The sequence below is a fragment of the Coffea eugenioides genome, chromosome 1 (assembly GCF_003713205.1).
Source record: "Coffea eugenioides isolate CCC68of chromosome 1, Ceug_1.0, whole genome shotgun sequence".
Classification (NCBI taxonomy): Eukaryota; Viridiplantae; Streptophyta; class Magnoliopsida; order Gentianales; family Rubiaceae; genus Coffea; species Coffea eugenioides.
Window position 1 is genome coordinate 40,697,584 of NC_040035.1, and position 18,893 is coordinate 40,716,476.

General features: G+C 35.2%; 3 protein-coding genes across 4 annotated transcripts; 1 reads left to right on the top strand and 2 right to left on the bottom strand.

The window, feature by feature from the left end:
* Positions 1–4,394: 4,394 nt before the first annotated feature.
* Positions 4,395–7,764, top strand: LOC113779823 (dnaJ protein homolog ANJ1). The gene is made up of 6 exons (XM_027325563.1): positions 4,395–4,646; positions 5,815–5,983; positions 6,145–6,280; positions 6,390–6,666; positions 6,759–6,957; positions 7,061–7,764. Exons 1-6 carry the CDS (start codon positions 4,497–4,499, stop codon positions 7,381–7,383), a joined length of 1,254 nt encoding a protein of 417 aa, XP_027181364.1. The 5' UTR covers positions 4,395–4,496; the 3' UTR covers positions 7,384–7,764.
* Positions 7,765–8,116: 352 nt separating this feature from the next.
* LOC113779834 (probable receptor-like protein kinase At1g49730) lies at positions 8,117–12,710 on the bottom strand. Of its 2 annotated transcripts, none has more exons than XM_027325583.1 (7): positions 12,498–12,710; positions 11,443–11,695; positions 9,793–9,845; positions 9,640–9,707; positions 8,891–8,980; positions 8,592–8,658; positions 8,117–8,518 (listed from the first exon to the last, which is right to left on the bottom strand). In XM_027325583.1, the coding sequence occupies exons 1-7, from the start codon at positions 12,562–12,564 to the stop codon at positions 8,229–8,231; spliced, it is 888 nt and encodes a 295-aa protein (XP_027181384.1). In that variant the 5' UTR covers positions 12,565–12,710; the 3' UTR covers positions 8,117–8,228. The 2 variants fall into 2 exon arrangements, with proteins under 2 accessions (XP_027181384.1, XP_027181376.1); XM_027325575.1 differs by having other exon boundaries at positions 11,443–11,701.
* A 5,017-nt stretch (positions 12,711–17,727) lies between these two features.
* On the bottom strand, positions 17,728–18,357 carry LOC113772730 (E3 ubiquitin-protein ligase RNF181-like). The gene has a single exon (XM_027317255.1). The coding sequence runs from the start codon at positions 18,355–18,357 to the stop codon at positions 17,728–17,730; it is 630 nt and encodes a 209-aa protein (XP_027173056.1).
* Between the last annotated feature and the right edge of the window lie 536 nt (positions 18,358–18,893).

Sequence of the window (18,893 nt, forward strand, 5' to 3'; positions counted from 1 at the left end):
TTAGTATGTTTTGTATTTAACATATATTAAATATCTGAAAGTTAAAAAAAAAAAAAGAAATTGCCCATAACACACCAGTTCTTTATGGGAAATTGGCAGGTTTTGTATTTAATGCGCTATTTAACCAATTTCGTTGGCCTATGGTGTCCTCCCTCTTCCAAAACATGAACGACTCATCACTCAAAATCTCAGAGACCTCAACAACACATACATGATTTAACTCCAGGCAACCTATAAATTCAAACTATCTGCAGTTTGTAAATGAAAGGGATTGCGTTCACTTTTCTAAAGGTACTTTGTAGTCAGGAAAATTTGGTAAAATGTAAAACCAGAAGTTTTGGCTTGACCTAGATTGTCCATTTCTTTGTTGGCTGAGGATTTTCCACAATCGGCCAAAAGATGTAGGCCAAATTCGAGAAGAACAAGAGTTGTTATGATCGAGTGCCTTTTTATCGCTGAAGATATTTGCCCATTCCTATCCCATTTAGATCTGTTTTAGATTTTTTTTTTCAAGAAATTTTGGATAAGAGATGAAAACTATATGATGAAGAATAAGAGATAGGAAATCTGATGAAGAAGAATAACAGAAGGTGCGGCGTGTGATGAAGGAAAGAGAGGGTAGGTCCGTCACAAATGTTGTCTGAGGGAATAAGTTGAGGGTTTTGTCCAAAATCTCCCAATTTGCTCGGGAATGAGATACGTTCGATTTTTTAGAAATGATTCCAAAAGTTGCATTCTAATAGGCTTAACTCAAGCAACAAATAAGGGGTTTATTCCATTATGTGATTCCCAAATCTTTTAACCAAGCAGTCCCTTAGTCTTTGATAGTTGAAACAAACAAAAAATCGTACAAACAAAAAGAAGAAATGGAAAGAAGATGAAGGGCCTATTTTCATTTCATACATATATGATACTGTATATGGGTTTGGTTTCAAATTTGTTTCATTTGCTTCTTATGTTTCAATGCAAATTCACACTAAATGCAGATATAGAATTAGGTGGCCCTTGTGAAATATGATAACACTAGAAAAAACAACAGTCGACAATGTGACACATGGAGCATCCAAGAGGAAAACAATAGTAGTAGGCAGGGGACAAAATAGTAGTGATAACTGATCTCACTTTCAAATGGACAAATAGTTTATCCCCTTATGATTAGATGTCACTTTGAAATTTTTTACTTCCTAGAGAAACAATTTCCCAATTTTTTTGTGTTCTTTACTGATGAACTATTAATTTGGTAGGTTGCCCAAGAGTTCTTGCTGATCAATAGAATTACCACTTCTTCATTAACTAATCAATACGATTATCGGTATAGTAGTAAATGTTGAAATTTCAAAAGTTAGAGATTCTAGATTCTAATCTTCTTATCTCCTCGCCACTTGTTAAATATCATCTCTCTGTGTTGGAAGGAAAGAAAACCAATACCATCGGTAAAAGTGTCAAATGACGTTGAAGTTCACCAATTCACTATGACAATATTTAGTCGCAACGGATCTTCTGTCCCATACCCTGTGCCACTCTCTGTCCCACTTTATATTATATTGCTATTTCTCCTACATAAATGTCATGTTTTAATTCTTTTTTGTTTCCTTAACATTCAATAGCTATTAACTAAGTAATACACAAAATTTAACAAACTCAAAAAATCAAAATGCATAAAAAATGAGATTTTTTTAATGAATTTTCTATTGTATTTTTTAATTTTCTATTATATATTACTTTTTTGAACCTGTTGTATTTATTTTTTATTCAACTAATAGTTATTGAATGTTAAGGAAACAAAAAAGAACTAAAACATGATATTTATGTAGGGTAAATAGTAATATAATACAAAGTGGGACAGAGAGTGACACAGGGTATGGAACAGAAGATCCGTTGCGTTATTTAGTTCTCCCATATATGAACAAGTGCAACTATTCAGACGTAAAAATCTCTAAGATATCGTTCAACTTCATTGATCAACCTTTGTTTTGCATGTTTTACTAGTGTAATCTAAATTCTGCTGACCTCGTAGCTGATCGTTGAAGAAACTTTTTCCAATCTGAAAAAGTTGCCATAGATCTCGAGGACAATAAGCGTAATGTCTTTGACATGTACGTTTGTGGGTATTATAATGTAGAGTATATATAAAGTATGTGTATATGAATTAGGGATAAATCAATTCTTTGCCCTTCGTCACGAAGGAAGGAACCAAGAATATTAACATGGGAAGAGTAGGGTTTGGTTCTTTTTGTTGGATCCTTAATCTAATGTTAGACTTATATGTGAATAATTATTTGTGTTGCAGACTGTCAGATAAGATTAAATCTAATTAAAATGATCAATTATGATTTGAACTTTAATGTATCTAATAGATTTGCCCTTCATCACGAAGGAAGGAACCAAGAATATTAACATGGGAAGAGTAGGGTTTGGTTCTCTTCCCCTTCTCTTGCTCCACCTTGATAAACGATCTTAATTCTTTATTATAAGCTAAAAACATGACTTAGGAATTTAGACGGCTATTAAGTCAATGGGTCTCATACCTCCAACTAGTTGTTGTTTAATGGATCATTAAACCCTCCATTATATATTGTTCTTAAAAAAAAATGGAACTCCATGCATGAGTTATAAGCATTGCTCTTGGAAGTTTGTTTGGCTCCTTTTTACCTCTTCATGATGAGCATGACAATTCTACAGGAGCTTTTAAAGTCTTTTAAGTTGATACGAGGAAAGGAAAAAATTCAAAAAAGAAAGAAAGGAATAGCTGTACATACAAAATAAAAGGGAAATTATTTTCGTATATATATCTTGTTATGTTCAGAGAATGACTCACTTCAATATAAAATGTATAGAGATAATTCAATATAATATGCGCACAAACAGATATATGTATTCTACGTTAGATTGATGGTTAAAATAACCATGTCAATAGTTTATCCATCACATGCACTTTGCCTTTGCAAAATTATTAATGCCTTTCTTCCACCATAATTTTCCAACTAAATTCGAATATGTTTTTATTAATTGAATTAAATGTTCCTCGATTATTCTTCCAATAATCTGATTAATAAAAAAAACCCATTAATAACCCACCACATTTAAGTGGATAAGCAATTACAAATTCAACCATTTATTATGTAGTAATTAGGTAAAAGCATTTAACGTAAAGTGTGACTAACTGTTGTGTTAATCCATGCAAACGGGACTAATGAGGTTATTTAGGTTCTTCGGCAACATATACAATCTATGATTTTTATTTTAGAATAGTAAATATTAGACAATCTATATGGAATATTTTTAAAATTTTATATCTATCGTGACAAATTCCATCATTATTATTGGAGTTTAAAATAGTTGATTAGTAGATTTGATAAGTGTAACATGTATAGAATGAAGTTGTAGTAGTTAATTTTATCAGAAGACATTAAATTTTTTTTGTATACCGATTTATCTTATTAGAAGACATTTTATTTTATTTTTTGTATTTTTCAAATCTATTCAGTATTATCTCATTAGCAGACATTTTGAAACTTTTTGTATTTTTCACATCTATTTAGTGTTTTTCAGATCTTTTTTTTTCTAGAGTATGTTTAACATGTCACTAATGTAGATTTTTGTGATGTAAATCAAAACAGTTTGGATGATGAGCAATCTCGTTAAACGAATTTGTTTGGATTCGCTTATTTTTCACAAACTAGTTTTTTCAAATACAATACTACAGTAATACATAAACAAAATGACTTCAATCCATACAATAACTCAAAACCAACTAACAAATATATATATATATAAAATCTTACCCCATTTTCCCTTTCCACCTAATACCTTCAAAATGCTACCAAAAATATCTACAATAAAAGTTTTTTACATATATTATTATATTAAAATTTTTCAAAAAAAACCTCCAAAAACAGTCCATACGGATCATGTCCAAAAAAAGGAAGTTAAAGTAGCTTAAGATGCAAATTGCAAATGGGAAAAAGTTTGGGAGGTCAAAATAGTACTATAATCAAATCCTTCACATTGCGAACGAGGGAAGCAACTGCCCAGCTGCCAGCATTGCGCATTCACACTGACGCCGTCCAACAAAAACTAGTTCCCACCAAACGCGACTTTTGACCGGGCATTTGCCACTCCCAAAAACGCGAAACTAATATGGAAACTACTCAACGCCTTCTCCACAGAACCCTCTGGAATTACAATCTCCACCGGCCATCACCCATCCAACGGCCACTAGTCTTTCATCAAAAGACGGAGAGTATTCTAGACCCTTCTCAATTTTTCCCGAACACAAAGCATATTTCTTAATCCAACGGCCCAAATTCATCTCCAATTGGTATTTGGGATTAAAATCTCAGCCGTTCAAGCGTCTTTCCAAAAGTATATTTAAATAGCTCCTCAGATGTCCTAGGAATTGTCTCTGAGAATCTTGTCGCTGTTTCTAGCCTTCGTTGCCCTTTTCTCTTCAGCTCTCTGAAAAAGTCGAAAATCGTCGTAAATCACAAGCGAAGATGTTTGGGAGGGCGCCTAAGAAAAGTGATAATACGCGGTACTATGAGATATTAGGGGTGTCGAAGAATGCTTCTCCTGAAGATCTTAAGAAAGCTTACAAGAAAGCCGCCATCAAGAACCATCCTGATAAGGGCGGCGACCCTGAGAAGGTACCCTTTTCTTTTTGGAACAATCTGGGATCTTGATCTTGAGAAAAGGGTTTGATTTGTTAGGAGTATTTTTTGGTTAAATTTAGTTTGAGATTTTTTTTAAAAAATTATTTTGCTTGAATTTGCGTTCTCTTGTTATTAGAATTTTGAGGATAAAAAGGGTCTTGTGATCTGATTTGATGTGGGAATTTCGAAAGGATTATAGTTGTTAAGACAAGTCCTATGATAGTGTAATGAGAAGCAATGAAGCTTTTGATTTGTGTTGTGATTGATCGGGAACACGCCCTCTGTAATGTACTTTCCTGTTTATTACTTTAATCATTTTGTTCAATTCATGCCAAATAAGTTTGAGCTCACGTTCCACAATTTGTTATTTTCTTGGATTTTTGAGGTATACATCGAGCTCGGGTTGTCAGTTTGGATAGTTTTATTTTCCGATGTTATAGAAACGGGTTTACACAATATAGGTCTAATTGGTTCTGTTTGATTGAAAGAATATTTCGTGAGAACATAAGATATTTAAGGAAGAAAAAAGAGGATATTTGCTGGTAGGCTATATTTTTGCTGATTGTCACTCTAGTTGTTTAGGTGATTTAGGGTTGAAATTATGCACATTGATTTTATATCGGATTAGCCAATGTTGTGAATGGGCAGTCTCTTGTAGGGCGTCTTGAAGTTGTTCCCAATGGTGTTCATGGCTTGATTGTCGAACTTTTCCACAGGGTGGAAGTTAGTATTTGACAATAACTATCCGGCCTGTTTTTGCACCAAAAAGACAGGGGAAAGGAGGTTTAAAACTCGTGAATAGTTGCATTTTTCGTCCTATTCTTTGGGAAGCTGGAAGAAAAAAAAGGGGGCGGGTTGTTCTAGAACTTGGGAGGGGGATGTGTAGGATTGCAAGCTTTCATTGGGAGTGTGGTCAATGTAGGTGAATAAGATAATCAATTGGATTAAGGGGACTTAATAATGTATCCGTGCTGGCCTGTTGGAACTTATCTTTGTATATTTGAAGGGTAATATTATGAGATGATTGTGAATTTGCTGTCTCCAATTACTTGCTTTGCTATAGAGTCATGGCATTAGCGTAAGATTTAATGTCCTTTGAGAATTATCTAACTGTGAGCTGTTGCGGAAGACTAATGAACATAAATTGGCATTTTCCTTTCAGTTTAAGGAGCTAGCTCATGCTTATGAGGTCTTGAGTGACCCAGAAAAGAGGGAGATTTATGATCAGTATGGTGAAGATGCCCTCAAGGAGGGAATGGGTGGTGGTGGAGGCATGCATGATCCATTTGACATCTTCCAAACTTTCTTTAATTCAGATCCATTTAGTAGAGGTGAGACGTTCATATTGCCAAAAGAAAAATGTTTGCTTATCCTAGACCATTTGTTAGTTTGGTGGATTTAAAATCCATTTGGAATAATGCGTGGAGATTGGATCTTTAGTTTTGGTCGGTCAGATTTTAACAGTGGGGGTACTGTACTTGTTTGTGAACAGGTAGCAGTAGGGGACGAAGACAGAGGAGGGGTGAGGATGTAGTTCATCCATTGAAGGTGTCGTTGGAAGATCTGTACAGTGGTACAACCAAGAAGCTCTCTCTGTCCCGGAATGTTATTTGTTCAAAGTGTAGTGGGTAAGTATTTACCGCTGCATTTAAATCGAGTTTTCATTAGAAGTTTTGATTGGCTTTTTTTTTTGATTTTGATTTGTCAATTCTTGCTGATATGTGGTTGTCTGTGCAGAAAAGGATCAAAATCTGGAGCTTCAACAAAGTGTTCCGGTTGTCAAGGTACTGGTATGAAGGTGACAATTAGACAGCTTGGTCCTGGAATGATCCAGCAAATGCAGCATCCTTGCAATGAATGCAAAGGAACTGGAGAGAGTATCAATGACAAGGACCGCTGTCCACAATGTAAAGGTGAAAAAGTTGTCCCAGAGAAGAAAGTCTTGGAAGTTCATGTGGAGAAGGGCATGCAAAATGGCCAGAAGATTACTTTCCCTGGAGAGGCAGATGAAGCGGTAAGAAGTGGTGCATTGTGACAACTTTCTGAAACAGTTGAAGTTTTGAGAACTTTATTATATTATTCTGACTTAATATTGCTTCTGTCCAGCCCGACACTGCCACTGGGGATATAGTGTTTGTTGTCCAGCAGAAAGAGCATCCAAAGTTCAAGAGAAAACATGATGATCTTTTTGTCGAGCATACTTTGTCTCTCTCTGAGGCACTCTGCGGCTTCCAGTTCATCTTGACGCACCTGGATGGAAGGCAACTTCTTATAAAATCAAAGCCAGGAGAAGTTATTAAGCCTGGTCAGTATATTCTTTCACGCTATTTAATCAATTGCACCTATTTTCTGATTAGAGTTTACCATGTATTTGACATGCGAATTATACATTGTGCACAAACTTGCAGATCAATTCAAGGCAATCGATGATGAAGGGATGACAATGTACCAGAGGCCATTTATGCGGGGTAAAATGTATATTCATTTCACTGTAGAGTTCCCGGACTCTTTGAGCCCCGACCAGGTGAAGGCTTTGGAAGGAATCCTTCCTCCAAAGCCACAATCACAGTTGACTGACATGGAGCTAGATGAGTGTGAGGAGACAACATTGCATGATGTCAACATTGAGGAGGAGATGAGGAGGAAGCAAGCTGCTCAGCAAGAGGCTTACGAGGAAGATGATGACATGCATGGTGGTGGAGCTCAGAGAGTGCAATGTGCTCAACAGTGATCCCTTGAAGATTTTTAGGACGAGATGATTTTCTACTTTCTCAAATGCCATGAGCTTATAAGAGTTGCTGTTCATGTATTTGCTTTGGCAGATTAATCTAGTTTTGTCTGCAGTTGTTGATCTTGAAGGAGAGAATTTACTTGGCACAATTTGCTCCTCTTGCTTTCTTTTTTTTCCCCTTTTTCTTGGGGAGAAACAATTGGGCTTTTGGCAGAAAAGATCAGTAGTAGTAGTTCCCCTGGTCTAGAAAAGTACTATGTTTTTGCACACTGATTTTACAAAATCTTTCTACTGACGAAAGAAACTGAACTGTTATTGGTGCAAGATTTCCTTTACTAAATGTGTTGATCTAACCTTTGAGAAAAGGGTGTTGAAATATCATGGAATATCTCCTGAATTCATTACATCATTAACATTAATGGTAGACCAGCACAATTCCATTAACTGCAGATGAGCAAGCCCTGTTTTATATTGGTGTGGAAGGCAGGCAGATAAGACGGAGGAGAAAAGGGTGTTGAAATATCATGGAATATCTCCTGAATTCATTACATCATTAACATTAATGGTAGACCAGCACAATTCCATTAACTGCAGATGAGCAAGCCCTGTTTTATATTGGTGTGGAAGGCAGGCAGATGAGACGGAGGAGAAAAGTGCAAAAGAAAAGTAATTGACTTCTTTCTTATTGCAATTAAAAAGAAAGAAATGGAAAGAAAAACGAAGGAAAAAGAGAGAAGTCAAAACAAAAATTGCTATAAAGTGTGGTTTACGGGAAACAATAACAGTGATGATGACCGCTGATTGCTTTACAAGCTCACTCATCAAAAAAGAAGTTTTGGCTGGGGCTACTTTGTGGTAAGATATCGTAGTAGTATCTGCGAAGAGCACTTGGATGGTTTATTTACAGATTCAATACACAATCTTGCTACGGCTAAAAGGCTTCTAAGCTCCCTGGAATTATAACTGTTTCCAAGGTCTGGATCTATCATCATACTGATGGATGTTGGAAGGCGAGATTCTTGAACCCATTGGACTAAGTCAACTCCTCCATTATCTGAGGACTGACCAGTGATTAGCTCAAGGATCAGCAAGCCAAGCTGAAAGATTGAGTCATTGCAACTCTTATCGCAACGTTCTGCAAGATAAGCAGAAGAGCACTCACTAAGACCACTGGTATGGATTATGTGACGTGAAAGACAAGGTCATACCTCTTTCTGAAGTGTTTGGCAGTGTTTTGTGACTTCCCGCAGAAGACGGAAGGCCAACATCACAAAGCTGTAGAAAAAAAATTTACTGGTATGTATGAGCTTTTGACATTGAAGAATGCAGGTAGTTAGAACTGACATGTTGCAAAATTAATGCCTTCTGGCAAAGACAGCAGCATGATGACTGGTTTAATTTCCCCAATCTCTTTGATCAGGTCAGTCAGGTGATATGGAAATGTGAAAAGAAAAAAATCATCCACTGATGTGCTTAGATTCCCATGTTGAGAAAAAGTAACCTGTACCTTGGGACTGAAATTGTCATCCAACATGACTGTACTTGAATTGATGGAAACATGGTATATTGGTGGATCACAGAAGAAATGCAGATATTCCTATAAAAGAAAAACAAGAGCAAAAGATGCTGTTATGAGTTGATCACAACCGTGCAAGTGAATTCATTTCTACTAAAGATTGATTAATTGTAAAACTATGGAGAATTTATTGTAGAACAGGTGCTGCTTCATTGGGAGGTACTTCCAAAAAAAAAAAAAAAACTCAAGCTGACTCAATACAGTTGATTTCCCTGTTCATTTTTCCTGTGCTTATGTTAGTGATCTGTATTTTGTGCTATAATTTTAATTAATCATCGGTTAGTCTTAGGATACAGTTGGAGAGCCCATGGTATTTCTAGCTTTAGCGTGCATGACATGCATACAGGTAACTGGTAAGAAAATGATCATATACCAGGTACAATTCCTATCAAATTGTGAACAGATGCTAGGCTGATAAGCAGACTACATGATGATAGTGAATTGATTTTGTCAGAACACGAGTAAGAAGTGCATCGATTTAATCATATTAAATGCTAATAAGTCCTCAGTTATAATAAGCACAGCTCAAAACATTTTGGATTCTCTAATGCATTACCTATGTATGTCAGAGTATAATTCTGTTGTTTTTTTCAGAGCAGTATAAAATAGAAACAGGTGAAAGAGGATATGGTTATATCATCCTGATAAGCCACACAGAAAAAGCCAACTTCAGAACTCACCAGTGCAGAAGCAATACCAATGGCTATTTGAAGCCGTGTTCTCCAATTCAATGGAGTCTTGAGAGGATCTACATGAAGGAAAGTGCTAAATTAGGAACTACATAACAAATCTCCTGAGACACAAGTAGGTTCTGCTACTCTGCAGGAAATTACCTGAAAGATAATCCTTCAGGCTTCCTTTCTCCAAATGTTCATACACCAAAAACCTAAAATGCACAAGTAACAACTATTTTCAGTTGTCAAGACAGTTGCAAGTCTGGTAGTAATCTTATAGTACAAAGTTAGTAGTGTTGTGATAGCAGAATATTTGCATAATTCTCGTGCAAAGATGAAAAATCTGCTTCTAGGAGATACATAGACAAACACCAAGCAAGTCAATATTCTTTAGATTGAAACTGCTTTCTTTTTTGATTCCTATAGCTATGAGAATATATCTTAGACATGCCATTATGGATAAGTCTTATTCCACATATGTTTTTTTATCTATAAAACCCCCGATAAACATATCAACAATTGTAACAAGGATTCTTGTGGGATATCTGCAAATTTAACTTTTTTTTTTTTTAGATAGTGATTAACTATCTGGCTTGAAGAAATTAGGTTGTTTATGCGACCTCGTTTGTAATGTTAGCATAAAAAAAAGGCCATTTCTATGAATGATAGAGTGGACATCTGTTGAAATAATTATCAATTTGACTGGTTGCAGTTAAGGTGAGATTTCTTGATTCAATCACACTTACAAATTGCTGCACCATAAAATATGCAGTTTTAAGGTGACCAGATTTTGCAAGTACCAATTAATAAAGTGAAGTAGACATAATTATGATCAAGTCAATAGGGTTCTAGAGACAGAATAGGGAAGTGGCAGGAGATAGAGATATTAACTCAACAAGGGAATGATAGGTAGCCAGCAACACATTGCAAAAGTTATCCAGGATAGCTTGTGAAGGCAGAACAGCAACACTATGTTTTGGAAAAGTGCCAAAATTCATGAGCCCCGACCATTTGAATCCCTAACCACCTATAGCTATCCCATAATGGGAGAGAAAAACAAGAAGAATCATGCCACACATGGACAGAGTGCAGATGAAAGTTTAACTTCTATTCTGGATATTCACCCATAATTGTCTCAAAATCACAAATAAGAATCCAATAAAATGGTTAAATCGAAAGGGAACATGTATCTAGAGTAGCTTCTTTCAATATAAGTGATAACAAAATAATTAATGGTCAGGAGTGCTAGATTTTTTTTAATATATAAATTATGTCCCTTACATTTATAAGACTCAAATATGAGGACAATTAAGCAGATTATTGTCAACTCCGCTAATAATACAAGTTACAGAACATAATTGCATTGTTCTGCATTCACACATACAGCGAAGACTTACACCAAACTTTTTAGATGATAATTGCCACTCTATGACTCTATTTTAAGCAGAACAAGTTATGTTTCTCCATTAGAAGACCTTACATGGTTCAAAATCGAAATTTGCTGATTGGCCCCCTGATTACCGAGTTATTTGGCCCAATTTCATGTTGTTAGGAAGCCTCACAACCAAGGTAAATGTTGAAAAAGGCAATATTGACTAAGAACAATGATAAGAATGACAGTAAAAACAAAATTAAGGCAGAGGTCTTGATTGCTGCATCTGTACTGTTTATACTGCAGTAACCAGAGACATGAAACTCATCCTATGTCAGAAATATGCACATTCCTCTATGAATGAAAAACTATTGCATCCCATCAACTCAAAAAACAGGATAAGACGAATAAATCAGAACAAAGCAAGCCATTAAAACCTCTTATTTCCAGCGGAATATCCACTTAGTGAAGCAATGTGACGATGATGCAGGCGGCTGAGGAGTTGCACTTTTCTACAGAACGCATCATCATCAAGATTATCAAACATTCTAATTTCTTTAACCACAGCAATATGTCCATTGTGGAACTTAGCTCTATAAGTAGTTCCATTGATAGAGCTATCTTGGATCCTCTTGAATCCGTCAGTTGCCTTCTTTAAGTCCTTGTGGGAGAAGCACTTAACAAAATATACTGAAGCCGAAAAATCAGAAAAAGAATTTATTTCAGCAGAGAGATAAATCACAAAAATCAGTAAGACATCAAGATGAATACAAAATGGACCTACCACATTATGCCATACTGCATAAATTATTAAAATCAAAACCACCTTTCCCCGTGTTGCCAAATATGCTGTTATTATACCTGTATACTACTAGCTTTTTGAGACTCCACATTTGCGTATCAATGCTTGGCATTACAATATGAAGTATTCAACATTGCTTCCTAAGAAAGTTATAATTCTTTAACTTGTTCGTTTTGTAGTAACCTAACATGATCCGTAATTTTAAACCAACCTCATTACTAACTGAATAGCTTGCCATAGGACTACCGTCCAAAACCACAGAAAATTTAACAAAATTAATTAGTTGACTAAGTTCAATTGCCACTGTAAGTTTCATAACAGCATATTTGACATTGTCCTTCCATTTTTTTCGAAGACTATCATTTTCCTCATCTCATGATATACCAAAAAAGAAATGCATTTCAAGAATCCAAAATCAAGACCATTAGAATTCTGCATTGCACAAAGAAAAAAAAAAAAGACGCACACACACACACACAGACACTCTCACGCTATCAAATTAACCCAATCAAACGTATACAAGCACACAAGTTATTGAAAAACTACCAATGATTGCAATTCAGAGGCCTATAATTCAAGGAACTTACAGTCAAAAGCAATGGGAACTAATAAATGCTAGAGTAACAAAAATTAAGATCAAGAAAGAAAGGGCCCTATTGAATTCAGTTAATTCTGGAGCTCGGAGCTTACTTGGTCGAGATTTGAGATGAAACCAGGCAAGGAGGAGGAGTCTGAGCTTGAGAATTTCAGAGCCCATTTGTCAGCCTAAAATTTTTTTTTACCTTTCTGTTTTTGCCAACACCTGTAGCAATAAAGGTGTACAACACAAAAAATTGGGAATAACTGTACATAGAGGAAAGGTGGCTGTGGTGATGGGCAGTGAAGATGAAGGTAAGAAAAGTCATTGAAAGAAAATTCATCTTCATCCATAACTTCTGGCTTTAACCGCTTGGCAGAATAATTGTTGTTGCCACTTTTTCTTTTGGAGAAATAGTAACAAAAGTATAAAGTGGCTACTTCTCAAACTGTAAAGAGAAAAGAACTATAAAGTCGCCTCTTTTTCACTTTTGCGAGAATTACCATTCAGTCCAGTTCTTTAACAAAATATTAGCAGTCCAATCCAGTATTGGTTTGATTCACTTTGATCCCTTAGTTATCTTATTATTTATTTTGTTCTTGTTTCTTTTCAAAAATTCAAGAAGTGAGTACTTGTGGAAGGTGGTAAATGAAATGTATTGAATCTAAACCCAAAAAAGTAATATTGTATATGATTTGAAGTTTTAAAGTTGGGTTTCGATTCGAGTTTGAAATGATATAAATTTCAAAATTTAAGCTCAAATTGAGTTTAATGAAATATTCACTAGGCTCTAAAGCTTGATTCGTCTTCATTTTTGTATTTTATTAATTTTAGGTTTTAATTCATTATTCAACTTTTCATTTTTTTATTTGATAATTTTTGCCAAAACTGTGGCGTAAATGCAATATACTAAATCGAAAAATGTTGAATAAGGTAGCACATGAAATTACATATAAAGAAAATTTTACTTCAATCCGTTGTAAAAAATAAGATTGGATTTTCATCATTAACTATGATATTTACATCTATGTTACTTCAACTCTTCATTTGATCCCAAATTACTTGTGTCAACATGACATTTTTTTTGGGGTTAAATAAGATACATTGAAAGTGAAATAAAGAAATCCAACAAATTATTTAGCTAAATACATTCATTGGGGGGACAGTGGCTCTGAAGTATTCTTTATTTAGCAGTTCTTGTTTGTTTTTTTCCCCTTCTTTTTAATAGAAAAATCCTCTTGAATGTGGCTCAATCTTCTTGTAGACTATGAACAACCATATAAGCAAAGCCCCAAATCTGTTTGTGACTACTGTTGACGAGCACATACATAGAAATGCTTCCTTTATGATTTAGTGAATTCAAATTAAATTCTCTGCATCTTTGATTTATTTTTTTTATTTTCTTTCAGTTTGGTCCTTTTCTTGTAGGGAAAAATTCACTTTTAGTCCTCAAAGTTCAATGATTGGATTAAATTTGTCCTCTATGCTTCGGCCAAAACAAATGTAATCTCAACAATAATCAAATCAGTCCCTAGTGTTCCAATGTGACCAAATGTAGCTTTTATTTAGTTATATATAAGCATTCAAAGACTTCAATGTGGTCCAAAACACTATGGATTTGGCAGATTACTCTGATTTTGGGACTTTAGCCATCTTTGTGATTTTTTAAGTTGAAAAGCAGAAATTATGGCCAGCATTATACGGTTATTGCACCACAGAACAAGCAAAGCTGGCAATCTTGGTACACAAATCGTCTACTTTCTGTGGTGGCTCAATTTCATCTCCTAAATGCTTTTCTTGCCAGAAAACTTCCTTCAGTTCAAAGGGAATATGCATCTTGTCCAGCAACTTTGATACGGTTTCTTTAGTTTATAGCTTGGCATGGTGAACGATTTACCATCGACCACCGGCGGGCACTATAAACTTGCTTGGTTTTGATTGTTATCACTGTAAGAAGCGTCAAATACACCAGTATCGATCACAAACAAAGGTTGCTGCCCTGCAGCCTTTGTTGGTTCTTGCAGCTGTGATGCTACCACTGATACATGGTACTCATCGTACACGGAACACATCGGACACTGAGTTGACAAACTCAAAGGACACTTCGAATTTCCACTGGATTCCATCCAGGAAGGGCCTGGAAGAAAAGAAGGTGGATTGATGACGAGTTGATAAACTGAGACACAAATGCTTGTGTTCGTGGTGTGTGTGTGTGTGTTTTTGAGCATTCGGTATCCCCACATTTAGTAAAACTAATTCGGATTTGGCTCGGAGAGCGCTCACAGAGTCCAACTCTTACTTGGATGTGAAGGCCTGATCCAGAGCTTTTCAAGACATCAGATGCAAGAGTCGAACTTGCGACCTGTTAACACTTATCTATACTATAATAAATTCTTGATAAAGGATTTGGGGTTAACTTGGGGTTAACATTTATTATCCTGTTATGAACTTCCTTTTTGGTCCTTATAAAAATTACTTTTATTTTAACTATCTATAACCCTCTATGACTATTTTTTACTTTTAACTATTTAAGTAGATGTTTTTAACATAACTACCCCTAAGTATTATAACTGTCAATATAAAATTATTTTATCAAAAAGATTTAAAAAATTAAAGTTTGCTTCAGTAATAAAAATTTTATTTGAAATATATGATCATAAATATTATGTATTTTTTGATTGCACACACATTGGGTGTGCATTGAGCACTACCATAAAGAAACTGTGGATCTGTTGTTAATACTTGAATAAAGAAAATTTTTGATGCCACTCCAAATTGGGTGATGGGTAGCTTCCTAATTTGTCTCTTTCTTTTTGTTCTATGGTGTTGCGTTAGATTCTAGAAATCGGGATTTTTCTTTTTAAATTTGAGTTTTCTATTATATACCTTTCTTGTAAACAAAGAAGTTGCTATAGATGTTCATGAGTTTGGTAGTTTCTTTTTTCCTTTGTTATTGTATTTTTTCCCCTTTAGGACTTTTTGAATTTGATGATATAAAGAAAGAATGTATATGGTTAACCCTACTCGTATTAAGTTTTGGCTATTTTATCCTTGGTTTCTCTTCTGCTGAATCTCTTCATTGTTTTTTTTTTTTTTTTTGCTTTTACTTTGAGGAGATTTGGATCAAAATAATTAATTACGTTGAGCTAAATTATAAAGCTTTGATTGATATCTATAATCATGATTGATCTCCATAATCATGATCATGATATTCAATCAACCTAGAATTGTCAATGACCTGATTTGGGGAATTATCATGGTCATAACTTCAATCAATCTAGCATCTTTAATCACTTGATTTGAGGAGAGATTATTAGGCTCTTGATTATAGCATTTATTATTGGACTCAGTGTTTTCACTTAATTCCACAAGAAAAATTTAATTTGAGGATACTAACTGATCTAGCATCAACTAAAGTTGAAGTCATAAGGATCACATTCAATACTAAAGCAAGAAATATAGATAATTCTGATTGGATACAGGTTCCAATTTGTATAAAAAAAAATGACTAAAAAAAACCTCTTAATTTCATGTCAGAGTGCCTAATGTCATGTTCATCAACTTGTCTCCAAGACTTCCAGCGAATGATTCAGTAGCCAGATCAAACTCCGCGTTTGCATCATAAAACAATTCGTCACTGATTCTCGGACTGCTAATCGCCTCCAGGTTCTCCTCCTCCTCAAAATCTGGATGAGCCACTATATTCTCACTGTTGCAAGAAGTCTTTGATTTGAGCTGATAAATTGGGACTTTAGCCATCTTTACGACAGAAAGCTGGAAAGGCAGAATGTTATGGCCTGCATTAAATATTTGTTGCCTCATGGAACAAGCAAAGTTGGAAATTTTCATGCACAGATTGTCTACATTCTTCAGTAGCTTATATTCGCCATCTAAATGCCTTTGTCTCCAGGTGACTTGGTTCAATCCAAAGGGAACAGACATCTGATCAAGCAGATTCAATACGGTTTCTCTGGCAAATTGTGGTGAAGTTAGTTTGTAGAATGGTACGGAGAAAAGGTTTTGAGAGATACAGTATTTAGTCAGGCCTGGAAAAGTTTCTTGGTTGCTGCAAAAGTTTTCAGGGTAAGCGAAAACGTTAGTACTGATCAAGAACATAGGTTGTAAGAGCGTTGGATTGTTTCTTGGAAACTCGAGTTGGGATGCTACTACTGATACATGGTACTGATGGTGGGAATTGGATGGAGGCAACGGATTTGATGGAGACATCTCGGAGGACTTGAAAGAACAGGTTGATTGAAGATCAGTGAATATTCTTGAGGAGCTGTGAATATTGAGACAATTCTGCTTGTGAGGTGGCTCTGGATCAATAAATAGAAGACAAAATTTGATCCTACTCCAAGATGGATTATGAGTTTGTAATCTTGAATCCGATTGATGGTTGCTATTTCCCTGATTGTTTCTTTCTTTTTCTTCTTGTTTAATATGCATGGCTTTATGTTAGGCAATTCGGATTTGCTCAGTTTTTTTTTTTGGAAAATGAATAATTTGGCATACCCATTGGGTTTTGGGATTTTTTTAAAATGTTATTTTTGACATTTAAATAGCTAGTCCTACTCCTATGTGGTTTTGGCTACTGTCCTCTTCTGTTTCTCCTATGCACAGCAAAGTGTCAATGAGTTTGAAGAAGCAACCCTGCTGCTGCAATTAATTTTTAGCACAAAATCTACGTCATTATTATATAATATGTACATCAATTTCAAAAAATTAATTCTTAATGTGACAAATTTTCAAATTAAATTTGCAATCCTATATTAGTCCTCAAAACCTAACTTAACTAATAAGAATATTATACCTAACTGAACTTTCAACCCTTGAGAAATTTTATCTCATAGTTCGTTTTTGATTAATGAAATATTGTCAATTAGACAAATAAGGACCCTACAGTCTTATTTGGATTGCATTTAACGTAGAATTAGTAAGCTCCACAATCTAATTTGGAGCATTTTCATTGATCAAAGGACAATTATTAGACTTACCATGTAGTTGATTCAAGATAAAATTTCTCCAATCTCTCCTATTTTCCTTGTTCTCTTGTAAGACTCATTTGAAAAAAAAAATTATAACATTCCGACCCCCCAAGTTTAGGTATGAAAAAAGAAAGAAAAAAAAATTATAAAGTACGGAAAACTCTGGCTCTACATAGTAGTAGCATATACATCAAGATGACATACAAGAAATTAATTTCCATAAAACAATGAAAAAGAAAAAAATAACAGGCTTATATTATATACGTGTCCAACAATTTCAGAAATTAATTTGAAGTGTGGCAATTTTACAAACAAACTTTGCAATCATATATGCTAATAATATAATAAATCTTGACTAGACACAAGGATTTTGAGAACGACACAAGGGGCACATATGACTCTCTTGTAGCCACTTCCGAATGCAGTCTCCATGGAAGACATGATAGCAATGCAGACGAGTGACTTCTGATCCCAGAACCAGGTCTTCCAAGCAAATTGGACGGGACTTGTTTGAACCATCTTCCCCTAGCCTGACCACCTCCAGTTTTCTGATACATGATGGACTTGTTGCTCTAAACCTTGCGCTTGTTTCGTACGTTAATTCTTCAATCGTTCGCGGCCTGCTGATTGCTTCTTTGTAGTCCTTCTCGAAATTGGGATCATTCTTCTTCTTGTCATCATACCAAGAATTCCATTCCTTGAGCTTACCATCTGAGACTTCAACTTCTTTTCTGATAGCTAATGTAAAAGGCAGAATATTGTAGCTTGCAGGATCGATACTGCTTAATTCTTCCCACATCCAACATGCAAACTCATAAGCAAAAGTAGCTGTTCGTTCGATATCTATTTCGAATGGAATTAAGGTTTCATCACTAGTAAGCGCGTATATCACGCTCTCTGTGAAGACTGATTCTGAGGCTAAATAGTGCAGGGGAATATCAAGCTGTTCCTCACGTACGGTAAAGGCCTTGAATGCTTCTTTCATTAGCCGACTTGTAGTCAATGGAGATGATAATCTTGATTGAGTATAGATGAATCGAAAGACATGGATTGTAATCAGGGGGATCTGCAGCAGCCTTCTTTATTACTTTATATTCATGAAGAGAATTGACAGGCGGCAACCAACCCGGTGGTGACATATTGAATGTTTCTGAGAAAAGATGGAGAAAATCTTAGAAGAAAGCAAGAAAGATACCTCTGGGACGGTTTGTTTTCTTGATTTTTTTTTTTTTTTGGATCGACGAGCTTTGATGTTTTCGACGATGATGATCTGTGTATCTATATATGCACAAGTCTCTAGCAAAGGTTTTGTAAATCCTAATTCGTTTTGGAGATGGAACTTTAGTCAAGGCAATAAACAGTCAAGCTATGAAATTTTTTTTTTGATACATGTGTATAATCTACTCTATCCTAATCTAAGGGGGAGGGGAGCCTAAGGAGGCTGTTGTAAGGGCTAGTGGGTATACGGATCCAACTAGACCAAGGGAGTGCTATGACACAACCCTTAGATTTTTTTCGCTG